Raw genomic sequence first — 18,764 nt, 5'->3', positions numbered from 1 at the left:
GAAGAGAATGCTGGAAAAATGATGATGAAGACATGAAGTAGGACGGAAGTAGGCTAAGATGGTAGGGGGGAGAGGGTCATACCGGACCATAGCCAAGGGTAGTCGTATACTCCAAGTTTTGTGTAATTTGTCATATGCATTATGAACAGTCGCTATTAGGTCGTCCATCCGGAACACCTCTTGGACCTTAGAGAACCACTGTCAGATGGTAGGTGCGGTACAGTCGTCTGACACCATAGAGCGGAAATACAAGCATGAGCCGCATTGACCAAGTGTTGGATCACTGATTTCTTGTAGGTTGATATGGGGATGTGACTGTGAGTGATCGGTAAATTTGGTTGCAGAATGTAGGCAACATACGACGCTCTCAAAAGGTGTGTAACAGCGTGCCCAGTGCAGCTCCAACAGAGAGGGGATACTGAGGGTATTAGTGCATGGAGACTGGAGGGTACCCTGTGTTACCAGCAGAAAAGCTCGAAAATGACTTCCTGTGCCCTACTAGATATGGAGGACCCATGAGCAACTTGATATAGTCTATCGTGTTGTTCAAGTGTAAAAGACGTTAAGTTATCTCATCATTTATTGTGATTAGTAAATGGAGTAAAAAAAAAAGAAGTCGGAATCACTTTTTACTGTTAAATGCTAATAAAATTGTAAAATACAATACCAAATTGTAATACAATTAAAATATATAAATGAATAAAATAATGATATAATATATATAGTAAATAATACATTTAAACCAATAAATGTGATCAAATTAAATTTTTAATAAAAATGGCATGCGATAAAAGATGCCATAATAATATTCCCGTGGATATAAATCCATGAGAAAAAACCTCTGGTTGCTTTGATATGGAATCGGAGGTACAGCATGGGACACTACATTTCTAATGGTACTGTGTTAGTTAGTACTACAACACGGATCCACAATAGGGCAGTGTGCATGAGGCCTTAACTATAGAGAGTGATTTCATTAATAAGTCGATACTAGAGAGTTTTTATAAATGCACAGATTGTGATATTTATTTGTATTGCACCAAATGACGAACTCAGATTAAAAAATGGTAAATGAAAGGGGATGTCTGGTTTAGAAGACCCATTAATATAGGGGGCTCCTCCTTTCAGCCCCATCATCTATTGGCCAGACGGCCATATGGGCATCTCTATCTCGCTCTATTTGAAGGACCCAACATGTACATACATTACTTGGGCAGCTAATTTATCTAAATAAGTACTGTGTAATTCTTAATTTCACCTGTGGAGGCACTGCAGCGGAATTGTACTCTACTGTGTGTATAACATTCCTCTGATTATCAGATCTTTGGGATTATCGAAGTGTCGAAGAAAATTATGTAAAAGTCACCTGCAAAGTTTGAGAACAAGGCTAACTATCACTTTGCTTTTTAATCTGATGAGTCAAAAAAAATTTAATTGGAATATCAGATGCTGAACTGAAGTAATTTTACTGTATATTTTCAGTAAGTTTAGAATTCATGTTTATAATTACTGTTTTTGCAAAGACCTGGACCATCAATTCTGATTTAGATGCCAAGCTGTCATGATTCAGAATTATGAGGTTTAAGTATTGGACTGGCCAAACAGTGGATAGAAGGAGACCCAAGTGGGCTCAAGTCCTGATATAATATAGGGCCCCAAACCACAACAGGGCCCATGAGGTCAGGCAGACTTTACAATGCAATAATGGGTACAAGCACCTGTTCTGTATAGCTGGATGCTGGGCCTCCAGTCTCATCTCCTCTGGTGGGGTCAAGGTAGTCCAGTCTGACCCTGTCAGGTTATGGCTTCATTTTAATTGTACTTCATGGTATTTTATCCAAAAGTATATTTTAACGCCTATTTCTTTATTTTTTTATTTTCTTTCAGACATTGTTTATATTTCTTGTTTGGCTACTTTATTGTGTTACCTGTGATTTAGGTAAGTCATCTCAATAAAAGACTCATCTATTTGCATGATATGAGCCTTTTATATCCGTATTCAGTAGCTTTAAGGCATGTTCACTATGGAACTTTTTTTTTTATTGCCCTAATGCATCTAAAAAAAAAGAAGCCACTTTGCCAGTAGTCTTGGTTAGAATTTTTCAACTGTTTGGTGTATACAGTTTCCATGCAGACCTATGTGTCTCCATGGTTACAGACTACAAGCAAACCATGTGTAGTCTGATTCTGCTGTCATGTGTCACTTCTTTGCCTCTACCCCTCTTCTACTGTCTATAGGTTTATAAGAAAGGATTGAACATTGTATCATATAACGACTATATGGGTGCAATGCCTGTTGCCATTTTTAGAAAAATAGTGGCCACAGCAATGTTTGACATGTACCTGTAAACTTTGTTAATTACTCTTAATTTTGATTTACTAAAATGCGGATATTTTTATGGTTTACGAAGTCCTTTAAATTATTATCCTGTTTATTCTCTGTTTGTTAGAGAGTGGCCACATTTTTCAAACCTTATTTAGCCGGAGACTAACCTGTGTCTTCTTGCTCATGTGAAGACCAAGTAGGGGCCGCCCACATCACATTTTAGCCCTACGTTTATCGTGTATGTCAGGAAATCTATGACGTATGTGCTGTAAGTGTCCATAGGGCTCCCTTGTCAGAAGGAGGGCAAAAGAGTGTCCTTTTGGGCTCAGTCTGGCCGGTATGCTGTTTCTGGGATGTTTTCTAAAAAAAAAGAATCATAAGTAATTAAAAACTTGAATGTACCCCAAAATAGTATCAATGAAAATTACAACTCGTCTCCCAAAATAACCAACTCTCATGGGGCGACAGTAAAAAAGTTAGGGCTTTCAGAAAGCGCAGATAAAAATAAAACAAAACGCTGTGTCCTTAAGTTCCAAACTGTGCAACATCCTTAAGGGGCTAAACAATGGGTCATTTTCGGATCATAGATTTCTTTCCATTGGGGGGTAAAAATGCCCAAAAAATTTCCTTTGAAAATAAGAAAAAAAATCACCCTGCAAGTATTATGCATCTTAATGTAAAGTTGCATTAGGCCTAGTTCACACAGTGCAGATTTGCTGCAGATTTTGCAGGTATTTTTTAAGCCAAAACCAGGAATGGAACTTAAAAAGGAAGAAATATATCAAAGAGAGGCCTCATAGGTCTGCTCATCTGGATCCAATTCTGGCTTTGGTTTAAAAAATACATGAAGAATCTACAGCTAATCTGCACTGTGTGAAGGAGGCCTAACGCCTCATGCACACAACCCTTGTGCTACTCGGGCTGTTTTTGAAGACATTCGAGTGGCCCCCGATAGTCTTCATGGACCCATTCACTTTAGCGGGGGAATCGGGTCCTTGAAAAATGATCCGATTCTCCGATCCGAGGAAAGATAGAACCTGTTCTATCTTTCTTCGGATCACTGATGGGACGGCGCACACGGTCGTGTGCATGAGGCGTTACTGTGCTGTTTTTAGTTCCCTTTGCCTATGTCAAATCTCAGTGGAGAAGTTCTCACCTTTCTCAATGTTTTTGTTTTTTTAGCAGATGTTTTAACTATAGTTGACCCGGTGAAGTACGGGGAAAGACTAACACTAAAGTGTATTTTACAACAACCCAATACTGCCGTGCAAGTTACATGGACAAAGGTTACAAAAGAAAAAAACACTACTGTAGCCACATACACATCAGAATCCGGAGCTGAAATCAGTAAAGGATATGAGGATCGTCTCTGGATGAGCACTTTAGGTTTAAATGAGACAGCAATTACAATTTTTAAAACCGGAATTCAGGACGAAGGTTGCTATGAATGTATTTTTAGTTTCCTTCCTAAAGGGTCCAAAAAAAAAGAAGTCTGTCTAACTATTCCCGGTAAGATTTACAAGAGTTTCGCAATTTTTTTTATTATTATTTTTTTAAATTTGTCAAAAATAAAAAATACAAAAACAAGAACCCTCCCCCTCCCCAAAGACACATTTTCAAAACCTTTTTCACATTAAAGAACTTGAGATTAGAAAAACAAGGCTGACTTTTTCCATAAACAGGGCCACTCCTGTCCATGGACTGTGGGTGGTTTAGTAGCTCAGTCCCCTTCACTTGAATACCAAATGTAGGCCAATAGAAGTGGTGCTGTTTATAGAAAAAGGCAGCCATGTTTTTCTAAACAGAGTGATTGATGGTATATCCATATGCCATCAATGTCTAATCTGTCCCGTTGATGCCCCTAAAGGGCCGTGGCCACTTATGGGTTGGGAGCGGTATTAATATATTGCAGGGAAAAGTCGAAGCGGCTTGTGCCCTTTGCCTAGTGCTGTAGCTCCTTTATTCCAGCAATTTTTGGGGGTCCAAATAAATAGGGAGCAGCATGTGTAGGTCAGAAAATGTTTTAGTTTTTTTATTTAATTATTATTATTTCAATGTTTTTTTTATTTATCAAAGGTGTTGTGTACCTAAGACAGCGCCTTTCCATATATGCCCTATTACGGCACAGCATGTGGACATCATAGAGGGGGCTTCTGTGGTCCATTTATGAGTGGATAACAGCTAACAATGAGCAGATCTCTTTCTGGCTAACCCATGAATGACCCAGTAACACTACATGGGTCCGCAGCTTCACCGGCGATGACAGCCGGTCCAACTTCATTTGTGAAAGGTGTTCACTTCATCACACAACCCCTTTAATTTGTATTATTATTTTATGTAATTTTTTATTTTATATGTACCTAATATTTGGATATGTGGGGTTAGTGACTGCCTCCATTTTTTATATTGCCCTCCTCCCATTCTGCCCTGGGGGATTTTAATTAGTTTAATGCTGGTTCCTACCATCCCCAAGTATATGTAGTCTTAGTCCCAGTTCTGGGTGTATGAGCAGCGTAGGCTCCAACCTCAGAGGTCGCCTTGTCGTGGCAGGTGGGCTCACACAATTTGATCAAAATGTGCGCTAAGAACCTCCCTATTGTAAGTAGATTTAGCTTTAGTGCATATTTATTTATATTTAGTGGCTTAGGTGGCATTAGTGTCGCAGAGTGCTGTCGACATTTTCTTGTGTGATGTAATATTTGTAATATACTCAATTTATCCATATACATAAAGTCATAAATCCGTTATCTTGGCAGGTGAGTTGCTCATTGAAAAACATCACAGAGTCGGACTCTTTCAACCTGTGACACTAAAGTGCATTGAGAGAAAAAAACAATCTGAAGTAAAGGAGGTAAAGCAGGTATCATGGCAGAAAAATGGGGAAAACATAGCAACTTACGAAAAAGACGTATACATTGTGCCAAAATATGAAGGAATATTTAATGTGACTATGGAAGGTCGGGCCGAGTCTTCACTTACCCTGTTTAGGGCCAATATAAGCGATGAAGGAACGTACAGCTGCCTGTTCAACATCTTTCCTGGAGGAGCGGTTACAGGAAGTACAACTTTACAAATCTATGGTATGTTTAAAAAAAAATTGTGTCAAATTTTTTTTATATAAAAATAAAATACTAAAGGGTATATTGCATTTTTTTTTTGCCTATGTGGAGAGCACAGGATCAGTGCTCTGTATGAAAAAAAACACTTCATATTCTTGCTTATTTTCTTGTACAGAGAAGTTTAACGCGCCTCCCCCACTTCCCACACCAATATAAAAAATTCAAATTTTTGTGGGATTTTCATTATTGTTGCACCCAAAAAGGGACAGAGTTTTTGAAAATGTTTAATGTGGGTTATGGGATGGTCTGGTCAATTCAGGTTTACAGTGCTTGGTTCAGACAGACATAAGTAGGGGAGTAGCTGTAGGAGGTGCCGAGGTAGCAGTCGCACCCTGGCCCTGATGCCTGAGGGGGACCCAATGCCCGTCTGCCATATAAAGAGGCAGAGGTCAACTATGTTCTAGTTTGGTGGTTTATAATACTGACCCATCTACAGTCATGTGACTCCAACATAGAACTCTTTGTTGTATCTTCCAGAGCCTTTGAATGTAACAGTGTCCAAGAATCCGGTAGCTGGATCCCTTAAATTGACGTGTGTTGCCCGGAGCTGGCCCCCTTCTAAGATTTCATGGCTGAATGTAGATGAAGGATCCCTCAATGGCACCACCTATGATGGATTCTTAACGGTAACAAGCTGGATATTAATAAGCCACCCGGATCGTCAGCAGATGAAAATGCCGAAATGCAAAGCCCTTTACTCAGGTGAAGAATTCCTGTTCAGTCTGTCTGCAGGTAAGCACTATAAAAAGGTTGTCCTCTCAAACAAATTTATCCTGTTATAGAAAGGAAGACGGCAGCCGGGATTGGTGCAAACTTGTAATTACATTTTATTAAAAAATATTTTTACTTTTTGAGATACAGCTGCTTTGTATCCTGTATACAGAGCAGCTGTATCTTTCGCTGAGACCTGAATCCGTCAGATCAGCGGCACTAACGGGTTCAGTGAAAGCAGGTCCTGCACTGTTATCATTCACATGTAAGTTATGAACTTAGATGTGATCGATAACAGCTTGATCCTGCATGTCAGAGGCACGCAGGACCTGTTGTCAATGAACCAGTCAGGGCCGCTGACCTGACAGATTCAGGTCTCAGCGAAAGATACAGCTGCTCTGTATACAGGATACAAAGCAGCTGTATCTCAAAAAGTAACAATAATTTTCAATACAAAGTAATTAAAACTTGCACCAATCGCATTGATATATATATAAAATAAGTTTTTAAAGGTGCACATAGGCTTTACACTGTAACTAAACTTTTATCATGTCATAGTGACATGTCCGAAGTTTTCATCTGTGTGGGACCGAGCACTGAGACCCCCACCGATCGCTAAAACGAAGCAGCAGAAGTGCTCGGGTGAGCGCTGTGCCGCTTCATTTATGATCGACTTTCAGCCGAGTGAGCGGTGTACGGACTCATAGACTTTCTATTGAGCCTGTACACTGCTCCAAGGAAAGCCAAACAGAATTGAAGCGGCACACTGCTCACCCGAGCACTTCTGCTGCTTCGTTTTAGCGACTAGTGGGGGGTCTCAGTGTTCAGTTGTTACACTTTAAAGAGAACCTTTCACCTGCCCACAGATTTGCATTTGAGTGCAGCGTGTAATGGTCAGGGCTGCGCAAACTCTGGGGCACTTTAAAACATTTTCCTACCCTCTTTCCTTACTTAGATATCGGTGCCGTAATATTTGGCGCCCGATATCTAAATAACTCCATGAACTGCCAATGGGGCGGTAATTGGCAAGGGGGCGTGTAACATCGCTGTGACACTGCCCAATCCGCTACGGACAATGTCAACAGCAAGAGCTGGAGAGAGGAGAGCAGATGGCTCTCGGCAGGCAAGTACAAGACTGGGTGATCTCTCGCGAGAGATCAGTCTTTTCCTCCTTGTCTGCCGAGAGCTAAAGAGTGAGAGCGTGCGTGCGCGCACAGCTCCAATGCCATGAAACAGAAGAAGAATTCACACTCTTCTTCTCCTCTTCTGTTCCGTAGTGGTGGCAGAGCTGCGCGCACACGCTCTCTCTCTCCAGCTCTTGCTGTAACGCTGTCGGTTGCTGATTGGACAGTGTCACAGCGAAAGTTGCACCAATCACACTACAATCTCTTCGCACAGGTGCTGATTACTTGGTAATAAAAAAAAGTTCCTCTGAAGTTTTAAAACATGCTAGAGGGTTTAGAGAATTTCTCCCTTAAATGAGGCAGTGGGAATAGACGGGGCGAGCGGCTGGCTCTTGGGAACAGAAAAATCTTAACTAGGTTATGAGTCTGCTGTATACTTTCTTCTTAGCTAATATCCAAATAACACAATATTTTTCTGTGCTGTTTGGTACAGTAGCTAGTCAGACCTGTCATGATAAGAAGCTGACCTTAAAGGGTACCTCCTGTAAAAAATAAAAAATGTAAGCGCCTCCTCATACACAGAACCTTTGTGAAGCCGTCCCTTTAACATTCATGTTTGTGTCTGTGCTGCAGACCTCTCCTGCCTTATTAATCCACAGAAAGTTGTTATCATTGTCTTTCACATTACAGATACAGTGGAGCTGCAGCCCGGTCACCGGTCACCGTCTCTATATGCCAGCTACTGTAGCTCACATTACATTGCAAGTTAACAAGTTACCTCTATAGACACATACAGACAGCCCGTCATCTATCTATCTATCTATCTATCTATCTATCTATCTATCTGTCTGTCTGTCTGTCTGTCTGTCTGTCTGTCTGTCTGTCTGTCTTTCCAGTGGCGTAGCTATAGGGGTCACTACGGTCGCATTTGCCGCACAGAGCTAACCGCGCTGGTCCTTCTTCCACCTGTATCTATGTCCGCAGAACGCAGATACAGTTCAATTAAATGCTGGGGCCTTGCTCCAGCATTCACTCTGCGTGAGCGTCTCGGCATAGGCAGGCATGATGTAGTGACGTCATCGCGCCTGTCTGCACCGAGCCACTCACAGCACAGTGCAGAGGAGGAGAAGGATCTCCGCCCGTCGTGGGAACGGGGATAGGTAAGTAATTATGTTATTGTTTTTCTATTAGGTACATATGGGGGCATTATACTGTATAGAACATCTATGGGGACAGGGGCGTAGCTAGAGGCTCATGGGCCCCGATGCAAAAATTATTACTGGGCCCCCCCCCCGCAAACTTCTCATGGCCGACGGTCCGCTTTCAGCTGCATCGCTGGGTCTCCTAAGTGACCCAACAATGCAGCACTAGCAGCCGGGGCGTCACTAAGGCTGGGTTCACACACACTATTTACGGACGTAATTCGGGCGTTTTAGCATTGAATTACGTCCGAAAATGCGGCTCAAAAGCGTCGACAAACATCTGCCCATTCATTTGAATGGGTCTTACGATGTTCTGTGCCGACGGTCATTTTTTTTTACGCGCCGCTGTCAAAAGGCGGCGCGTAAAAAAGTGCCTGTCACTTCTTCAGACGTAAATGGAGCCGTTTTCCATGGACTCCATGGAAAACCAGCTTCAATTACTTCCGTAATGGACGCAGCAAAAGACGCCTGCACATGCCATTACGGCTGAAATTACGGTGCTGTTTTCTCCTGAAAACAGCACAGTAATTTCAGCCGTAACAGACGCTGCCGTGTGAACATACCCTCAGGGCTTAAAATGTCTGGGAAATAGCCCCAATACATGTGTCCGCCCCAAAAAAAAGTGTGTATATGAGACAGCATAGCATATCTATAGCACTACGACCCTATAAACTATGGATAGGATTAGATACAGTGGCAGAGCAGACAGTATCACACATGATAGGATTAGATACAGTGGCTCAGAAGGCAGTATCACACATGATAGTATTAGATACACAGCTCAGCAGACAGTATCACACATGATAGGATTAGATACAGTGGCCTAGCAGACAGTATCACACTGTCACATGATAGGATTAGATACAGTGGCTCAGCAGACAGTACCACACATGATAGGATTAGATACAGTGGCTCAGCAGACAGTATCACACATGATAGGATTAGATACAGTGGCTCAGCAGACAGTACCACACATGATAGGATTAGATACAGTGGCTCAGCAGACAGTATCACACATGATAGGATTAGATACAGTGGCTCAGCAGACAGTATCACACATGATCGGATTAGATATAGGGCCCAGCAGACAGTATCATACATAATTGGATTAGATACACAGCTCAGCAGACTGTATCACACATGATAGGATTAGATACAGGGCCCAGCTCGCTGACATTGCGGCTCCAGCGCTGGACCCAGGATAGGTAAGAATAATAATTTAGCTTCTTTATGTGTTACTGATTATTTTTGTGTGTTTGTGTTTTTTTTACAGGTTCGGTTGTTGGACTTCGGATACGAGGACTTTAATGACAGCGTTTTTTTTATTCTCAATAAAATGGTTAATGTGGGTTGTGTTTTTTTATTTCAATAAAATATTTTTTCTATGTGCTTGTATCTTTTTAAACTTTATTATCACCGCCTTAGTAATGGCCGCTGGCTGATTGACAACCTCCATTACTAAGGCGAGGCTTAATGTTAGCCGGTGCAGAGGCTACACTAACCCCCATTATTACCCCGGTACCCACCGCCACCAGGGGTACTGGGAAGAGCCGGGTACAAACCAGTACCCGACCATCTGTAGTGACGGGCAGGCACCGGGGTGGCCGCAGGCTGGTAGTATTAGGCTGGGGAAGGCCAAAAACAGTGACCCTTCCCACCCTTGTAATGCTGCCTGCTGCTGCTGTGTTGTATCTGGCTGGTTATGAAAATTGGGGGGGACCCGACATCGTTCTTTCCAATAATTTTTTTTTGTTTTTTTTTAAATGACGTGGGGTCCCCCCCATTTTCATAACCAGCCAGATACAATAAAGCAGCAGCAGGCAGCATTACCAGGATGGGAAGGGCCACTGTTTTTGGCCTTTCCCCTCCTGATAATACCAGCCTGCGGCCACCCCAGTGGCCGACCATCACTACAGATGGTCAGGTACTGGATCGTACCCGGCTCTTCCCAGCACCCCTGGTGGCGGTGGGTACCGGGGTAATAAAGGGGGTTAGTGTTAGCCTCTGCATCCGCTAACACTAAGCCCCGCCTTAGCAATGGATGCTGTCAATCAGCCGGCGGCCATTACTAAGGCGGTAGTAATATAGTTTCAAAAAAAACCACAAAGACATAGAAAAAATATTTTATTGAAATAAAAAAAAAAACCACACAACCCTCATTAACCATTTTATTAATAAAAAAAAAGCTGTCATCGAAGTAGTCCTGGAATCCGACGTAGTCCAACGACCGAACCTGTAAGAAAACACACAAAAAATGATTAGTAACACATGTGTTAGGGTATGTGCACAGACACTAATTACGTCCGTAATTGACGGACGTATTTCGGCCGCAAGTACCGGACCGAACACAGTGCAGGGAGCCGGGCTCCTAGTCTCGTACTTATGTACGACGCTAGGAGTCCCTGCCTCGCTGCCGGACAACTGTCCCGTACTGAAAACATGTTTACAGTATGGGACAGTTGTCCTGCAGCGAGCCAGGGACTCCTAGCATCGTACATAAGTATAATGCTTGGAGCCCGGCTCCCTGCACTGTGTTCGGTCCGGTACTTGCGGCCGAAATACGTCTGTCAATTACGGACGTAATTAGTGTCTGTGCACATACCCTAAGGCTTAGATACAGGGCCCATGTGTGATACTGTCTGTGGGACCCTGTATCTAAGCCTACCACAAGGTAGGCTTAGATACAGGGTCCAACAGACAGTAATCTTATACAGTATAAGATTACTATGTGCTGGGGCCCTGTATCTAAACCTACAGTGTGGTAGGCTTAGATACAGGGCCCAGCAGACAGGATCACGCATGGGCCATGTATCTAAGCCTACCATGTGATTGGCTTAGATACAGGGCCCAGCAGACAGGATCACACAATCTGTGATCCTGTCTCATGGGCCCCCTAAGCCTGCTACATCGTAGGCTTAGGGGTTGTGCAGTCCCTAAACATTGATGGCCTATCCACAGGATAGGCCATCAATAGCTGATGTGTCGCCCGGGACCCGCAAATCAGCTGTTTTGAAGGGGCCGCAGCACTCGTACGAGAGCTGCTTCCCCTTCATTTCACTACTCGCCCACACTGTGAATCGCCGACACCGATTCACAGTGTGACCGGAATGAAGTGACAGGAATGAAGGGGAGCAGCTCTCGTACGAGTGCTGCGGCCCCTTCAAAACAGCTGATTGGCGGGTCCCGGGAGTCAGACCCCGCCAGTCAGGGCTAACCTTACCTTCCTCTTCGGCCGCGGCGGGAGTTCTGTAGTCTCGATGCTGTGCGCGGCGGCATAGCGCTGTGACGTCATGCGCTGCGCACAGCGCTTGACGTCAGGACCTCCGCTGCGATCCGGAACCAGGAAGGTAAGTAAAGTATGTTACTATAGTAACAGGGGCCCGCGGCCCGAGTTACTATAGTAACTTTTTATTGATGTGGTGCGGGGCGCCGTGGGCCCCCCTGGCTTCGGGGGCAATTGCGACCGCTGCGACCCCTATAGCTACGCCAGTGTATGGGGAACATTATAATGTATGGAACATCTATGGGGCACATTACACTGTATGGGGCAGCTATGGGGAGAATTATACTGTATGGGGCAGCTATGGGGGTAATTATACTGTATGGGGCAGCTATGGGGGGCATTATACTGTATGGGGCATTATACTGTATGGGGCAGCTATGGGGGGCATTATACTGTATGGGGCATTATACGGTATGGGACAGCTATGGGGGCATTATACTGTATGGGACAGTTATTGGGGGGCATTATGATGTATGTGGGCATTATACTGTATCGGGGCATTTTACTGTATGGGGAAGCTATGGGGGGCATTATAATGTGTAGGGGCAGCTATGGGGAGCATTATACTGTATGGGGGCATTATACGGTATGGGGCATTATACTGTATGGAGCAGCTATGGGGGGCATTCTACCATATGGGGCATTATGATTAGAGGAACGGGGAGCAGGAAAAGTAGTGTGTTTTACCGAAATGGAAAAATAAAAAATACTTTATTATTGAAATAATGTTAAAAACAACAATTTTAGATGCATATTACGTTGCGCCAAAATCCCCTGAATTGGCACACTATGACAAATTATGTCTAGATTGAACATGCTTCGGATTATTAAGGTTGAATGGTCTGGCCTCCACTGTTGTATGATTGTAGTGAAACTAAAATAGTCCCTGCAGTGGTCCAGAGACTATAGTGTTAAAGAATTATAAATGACTGTCCCCCTCAGTGTTGGGGAGGAAACAGACAGATAACATTTAAAACTAAAGGTTCCTCCAACGGGCTGTAAATAAAGCCCAGCAGTGGAGAAACCTTTGCATCAAATATGGGGCATTATACTGTATGGGGCAACTATGGTGGGCATTATACTGTATGGGGGCAGCCATGTGGGGCATTATAATGTGGGAGCAGCTATGGGGGGCATTATTCTGTATGGGGCAGCTATGGGGGCATTATTTTGTATTGGGGCATCATATTGTATGGGGGCATTATACTGTATGGGGCAGCTATGGATAGCAATATACTGTGGGGGACATTATACTGTGTGGGGGCAGCTATGGGGAGCATTATACTGTGTCACGAGTGGCTATGGGGGCATTATACTGTGTGGGGGCAGCTATGGGGAGCATTATACTGTGTCGCGAGTGGCTATGGGGGCATTATACTGTGTGGGGCAGCTATGGGGGCATCATTGTGTGTGGGGGCAGCTATGGGGGCATTATACTGTGTGGGGCAGCTATTTTTGAGCAATATACTATGTGAGGCAGCTATGGGGGAATTATACTGTATGGGGAAGCTATGGGGGGCATTATACTGTATGGGGCAGCTATGGGGGCATTATATTGTTTGGGGCAGCTATGTGGGGCATTATACTGTATGTGGCAGCTATGGGGGGCATTATTTTGTAATGGGGCATTATATTGTATGGGGGGAATTATACTGTGGGGGCAGCTATGGGGGGCATTATATTGTGTGGGGGCAGCTACAGGGGCATTATACTGTGTTGGGCAGCTATGGGGAGCATTATACTGTGGGGGCATCCATGGGGTCTGTCGGGCTATGGATAGGTTTGCACAGGGGTCTGGTGGTGTTGGGGAGAGGTAAGGGGCCCAAGCTGAATTCTTGCACCAGATCACATGAGCATTTAGCTACGCCCCTGTATCTATCTCTCTCTCTATCTCTCTCTCTCTCTCTCTTTCTCTCTCTCTCTCTCTCTCTCTTTCTCTCTCTCTCTCTCTCTCTCTCTCTTTCTCACTCTCTCTATCTCATTCCAGATATAAACTTTAATTTAGGGATTGGGGATCATATCCCAAGAGTTTTTTTAGTGGATCACTGGAGGTAGAGTTTATTAGGTTCTACATATTCTGATGACAGATCCACGTTACAGAACTCCAGTAATGGAAAGGTCCCAGGTTATTACGTTACTGGTGCAGGTTTTATCAAGGGACAGAATTAATTTCTTTTCTTTCTTTTGCTGTCTAGGTACTCGATGCCGACTCCATTCTCTCATTATAATTCTAGTTGTTTCCAAAATGTTTTTCCTCTGAGATTTTCTATTGCACAGAAATCTATGATGTTCGCATTGTAATCGAATAGTTGATGAATGGATGGCTAGACGAACAAATGGACAAATGAATGGATGAAAAAATGAATTAATGAATGAATGAATGAATACACACATGGATTGAGGAATTGATAGACAAATGAATAAATTAATGAGGGAATGAGGGAATGAATGAATGAATGAATGAATGAATGGATGGATAGATTGATAGATGGATAAATGAATTAATGAAAAAACAAATGAATGAATGAATGAATGAATGAATGAATGAATATATAGATGATCAGATGGTTGGATGGATGCATAAATAAACAAACAAATGAACAAACAAATTAATATGTGGATGAACGAACACATGAATGAATGAATACATGGACAGCTGGGCAGACAAACAAAGGAATTAATAAAATAATGAATGGAGAGATAAATGAATACATGTATGTATGTATGTATGTATGTATGTATGTATGTATGTATGTATGCATGTATGTATGTATGTATGTATGTATGTATGTATGTATGTATGTATGTATGCATGTATGTATGTATGTATGAATAAATAGATAGATGGATTGTTGAATGAATGTATTGATGAATGGATGAATAAATACATGGAATAAACGTCAGAATGCATTAATATAAAGATGGATGGTTGGTTGGTTGGTTGGTTGGTTGGTTGGTTGGTTAAATAAATAAATGAATGAATGGATACATGGATGGGTGGAAGAATAAATAGGTGGATGGACAGGCGAACGAACGAACGAACGAACGAACGAACGAACGAACGAACGAACGAACGAACGAACGAACGAGTAAGTGAGCGAACAAATCACTGTATGGATGGATGGATAAAGCAATGAATAAACGGATGAATTATTAAATGAATGAACTAATACATGGATGGACAGACGACCAAATGAATGAGTAAGCACATAAATGGATGGATGGATGGATGGATGGATGGATGGATGGATGGATGGATGGATGGATGGATGCATGAATGAATGAACATATTGTGTAAACAAGATTTTTGAAAAATCGTATTCCCTGTATTATTTGACCTCTGCGGTAAAACACTCCAGCAACCAAATGTAATGGAAATGGTATGTGTGTGTGTCCTAAATAAGCTGTGATCCGTGATCCCTGTGATCTGCTGTCTGCACAATGCAAGTCCGTAATCACGTGCTCTACATCTACACGATGCTGCAACACCAATAGTTAATGGACAGAACTAGGAAAGGTCAAGAAACACTGGAAACTCCTTATAAAGATGTCACATCTTACATGTATTATATTTAATTGTGTTTGTTCATAACTCCCATTGATTTGAGAAAGAGGTTGCCACTCATAACCAGCCACCCTACCACTGTATATGGCATATGTACCATAGAGGCATCACCCATAAGCCTGAGAACCCCTCTCCAAACAAGAGTGAAAGAACTGAGGTCCAACCTTCAATCTCTTTTACAATGGACGGGAAGGAGGGAGGGCGAAGAACTCCTGTCTCAGGATAGGATTGTGCGGTGCATGGAAATCCTAGTCTCCATATGAAATCCTAGTCTCAGAATGGGCCCCATCCCCCATTGAGAGCTCTGAAAATGTACTACACCTTTATTAAATTTAATTACCATTCCATATTCAGGTCCAAAAATCCTTGCTGATTTATTTCATAATATATCTGTATAGAGAAGCTCAGTTTTTCCTGACATTAAATATTATATCATTCTGGCTGCATGCAGTCACCACTAGGGGGAGCTAACTGCATAAGGATGTATACAGCTAATATTGACCTTAAATGGTGATCTATAAATCTGTGTAAATTGAGCTCCACCTAGTGGTGGCTGCAAGTTGTCACAGTGTCATGGCAAGCAGGTAAAGCAATTCAGTGCCGGTTTTCCTCCCACCACGGGCTCTATACATCTTATGTACACTGCCTCTGTGGTACAACACTTCTTGGTGCCATCCACAAGCAGCAAGAGGGAATCATTTTAAGGTCAGTCAATTATATAGTTGATACCATTCTACAAAGTAAATACATTTACACTTTTGATCATGAACCTTATGTAGACCTTCCTCTTTTTTCTTCCCCACATAGCAACACAATTGGGAAACAAGGATTACGAAGCTGCCTCCGGGTATCAGACGATATTGCCGGAAGCAGATGGCTCCGGTCAAAGAATAGCGGCCGAGCTGCAGTACTGCAGTTCTGCAGTATTCAAGTGAATAGGAGCAGAGCTTTAGTTCTGCCGAACGGCCGCTATGCAGTGGTCGGAGCCATCTGCTTCCGGCTCCAACTACTGCATACTGTTCCAAACATCCGGTGCACGGAGGCAGCCAGAGTGGCGGATCGGTGCGGGGTCCGGATGTCGCACACGTACCGATCATATGCTGAAAACCTATCCGGTGGATAGGTCATCGGTTGTCAGAAAGTGGAAAACTCCTTTAATAATAAAACAGCATGCAGAAAGCTCATAAGCTCCCCCTAGTGGTGGCTTTATTCTGTATATAAAACTGTTATAAAGGTATATCATGAAATAAATCAGCACAGAAAGTTGTACCTGTATAGAATAAAGTTGAATACATTTTACTGGACATCTCCATCACATGACAAAAATTTCCCTGCAGGGCGAGACTTCAACCAAAAACAGTCTTAAAGGGGAAGCTACCGCTAACACCTGTAATAATAACGTTATCACCCCTTGAACCCTCCTGTAAAGGATCTGCCAGACACAGCTTCTCTGTCAACGCCCATAGGTAATCAGTCTGCACCTGCTTCTATGTCTGTGAGACTGACTCCATCTTCCACCACTCAGGATGGCAGGCTTCGGAGTGGGAGAGCCTATCACAGCCTGGCCAGACGGAGCTAGCTCCCACCCTCTGTCTATTTATACCTGCCTTTCCTGTTCCTCCTTTGCTTGTGATTCTTCTCTGCTGGTTTCCTGGCCCTGCTGCAGCTTCTTGAACTACTGACCCTCTGCTTGTGATTGACCTTGGCTTTACTGACCACTCTTCTGCTCTGCGTTTTTGTACCTCGCTCATCTCTTGGTTTGACTCGGCTCGTTCACCTCGCTTGTTGCTCACGGTGTTCCCGTGGGCAACTTCCCCATTCCCCCGGCTTCTGTGTACCCCTGTCTGTTTGTCTGTCGTGCACCTACTGAGTGTAGGGACCGTCGCCCAGTTGTACCCCGTCGCCTAGGGCGGGTCGTTGCAAGTAGGCAGGAACTGAGTGGCGGGTAGATTAGGGCTCACCTGTCTATCTCCCTACCCCATCATTACACCTCCCTATAAGAATGAAGTTACAATGTGGCTATCTCCTTGAGACCTATGTATATGAAAGGGCTAGCTATGGTATGTAAAAGCAAGAAAGAAGTTTGGGTTTTGATTGGGGGGGTTATGATATACTGTATTATATATTAGAGGGCATATGCAATAAATCAGGGACCAATTGAGCTATTAATAGGACTCAAACTTATGCGAGCAGAAAACACGAATATGCGAGCAGCAAGCTCGAGTCCGCCAGAGCAGCTCCCCATTCTGGTTCATATAGGAGGGGGGCTCCAAGTTCCTTTGATGTCAATATGACCGAATAGGCCATATGAACAGGGGTTGCCTTCATGAGACAAGCCCTTACAAAAACAACCACTATTGTTTTGTGTATACAGTTCCCATGCAGACCTATGTGTCTCCATGGTTACAGACTACAAATAAGCCCTGTGTAGTCTGTCTGTAGTCGTGTGTTTCTCCCTTCCATATGCTTCCTCTTCTACAATCTGTAGGTTAGCTAGCTAACATTAATATGTAACATAGACAAGAGGAGAACATATATACAAAAGGGCGTAGTCATGGGAAATAGAATTAAAACATGAATTGATCTTGCGACAAAACATTTAGTCTGGACATGTCCCTATATTTTAAAGTTCCTTAATTTCTTGTTGAATTACTAAATATCTTTATTAATTAAAAGTATAGAACCCCTTTAAATTTCAGGTATGGGGGGGGGGGGTCACAGTCCCATATCCCTGTTCTGCCTCTGATTATGCATCATATTTGTATTAATTTTTGTATCATTTTATCACATTGTAGAATATTGTGTACATTATATTTTATAATAAAAATATGAACATGTATCTGTCATTTTTCTATATTTTTTTTTTTTACAGCGACAAAATAAGAGATAAAAATGCAAAACAAAAAAAAAAAACACAAAAAATGAACAACACAATGAGCCCCGTAAATAAAAACTGTCGCTCTTGTCTGTAAAAGTGGCAGTCAGACGCATGAAATATTCAATGAATTTTTACTTCAGGTTTATGTGTTCTCCATTAGGCCCCACCCACACGACCGTAGTTTTCATCCGTAATTAAGATCCATAATTGCGGATGAAATTGCGGACCCATTCATTTCTACAGGACACGGACAACTTTTCGTATATTTACGAATAGGTGTCCGCGCCATAGAGATTATCCGCAAATTATAGAACATGTTCTATTCGTGTCCGCAATTGCGGAGCGGACTCCCCATAGAAGTCTATGGGAGCTTCCACAATTGTGGACGGCTATGGATGTGTATCCGTAGGATCCGTATTTGCGGACTGTAAGAACCCTTCTGGTTGTATGCATGAGGCCTAAGCGTCTGGTAGAATCTCATCAAGAACCTATACTCTACCCCATAGATGAATCTCCAGGTTTTAACACCATGTTGTTTTTAGGGTCTAAAATTTGT

General features: G+C 42.9%; 1 protein-coding gene across 2 annotated transcripts in view; it reads left to right on the top strand.

Moving 5' to 3' along the window:
• LOC142743671 (OX-2 membrane glycoprotein-like) overlaps positions 1–18,167 on the top strand; it is a 31,004-nt gene extending 12,837 nt beyond the window's left edge. The window contains exons 2-6 of one of the 2 annotated variants that reach the window (XM_075854652.1): positions 1,888–1,939; positions 3,512–3,835; positions 5,083–5,406; positions 5,923–6,177; positions 13,961–18,167. In XM_075854652.1, coding sequence (XP_075710767.1) covers positions 1,888–1,939; positions 3,512–3,835; positions 5,083–5,406; positions 5,923–6,177; positions 13,961–14,025 — 1,020 coding nt within the window. In that variant the 3' untranslated portion in view covers positions 14,026–18,167. Of the gene's footprint in view, positions 1–1,887; positions 1,940–3,508; positions 3,836–5,082; positions 5,407–5,922; positions 6,178–13,960 lie in introns of both variants that reach the window. The other variant, XM_075854651.1, reaches the window with a different exon arrangement.
• Positions 18,168–18,764: the final 597 nt, after the last annotated feature.

This window comes from Rhinoderma darwinii, chromosome 2 (assembly GCF_050947455.1).
Source record: "Rhinoderma darwinii isolate aRhiDar2 chromosome 2, aRhiDar2.hap1, whole genome shotgun sequence".
Classification (NCBI taxonomy): Eukaryota; Metazoa; Chordata; class Amphibia; order Anura; family Rhinodermatidae; genus Rhinoderma; species Rhinoderma darwinii.
Note: the sequence above shows the minus strand (reverse complement) of the source record. Positions and strands in the feature narration are given on the sequence as shown.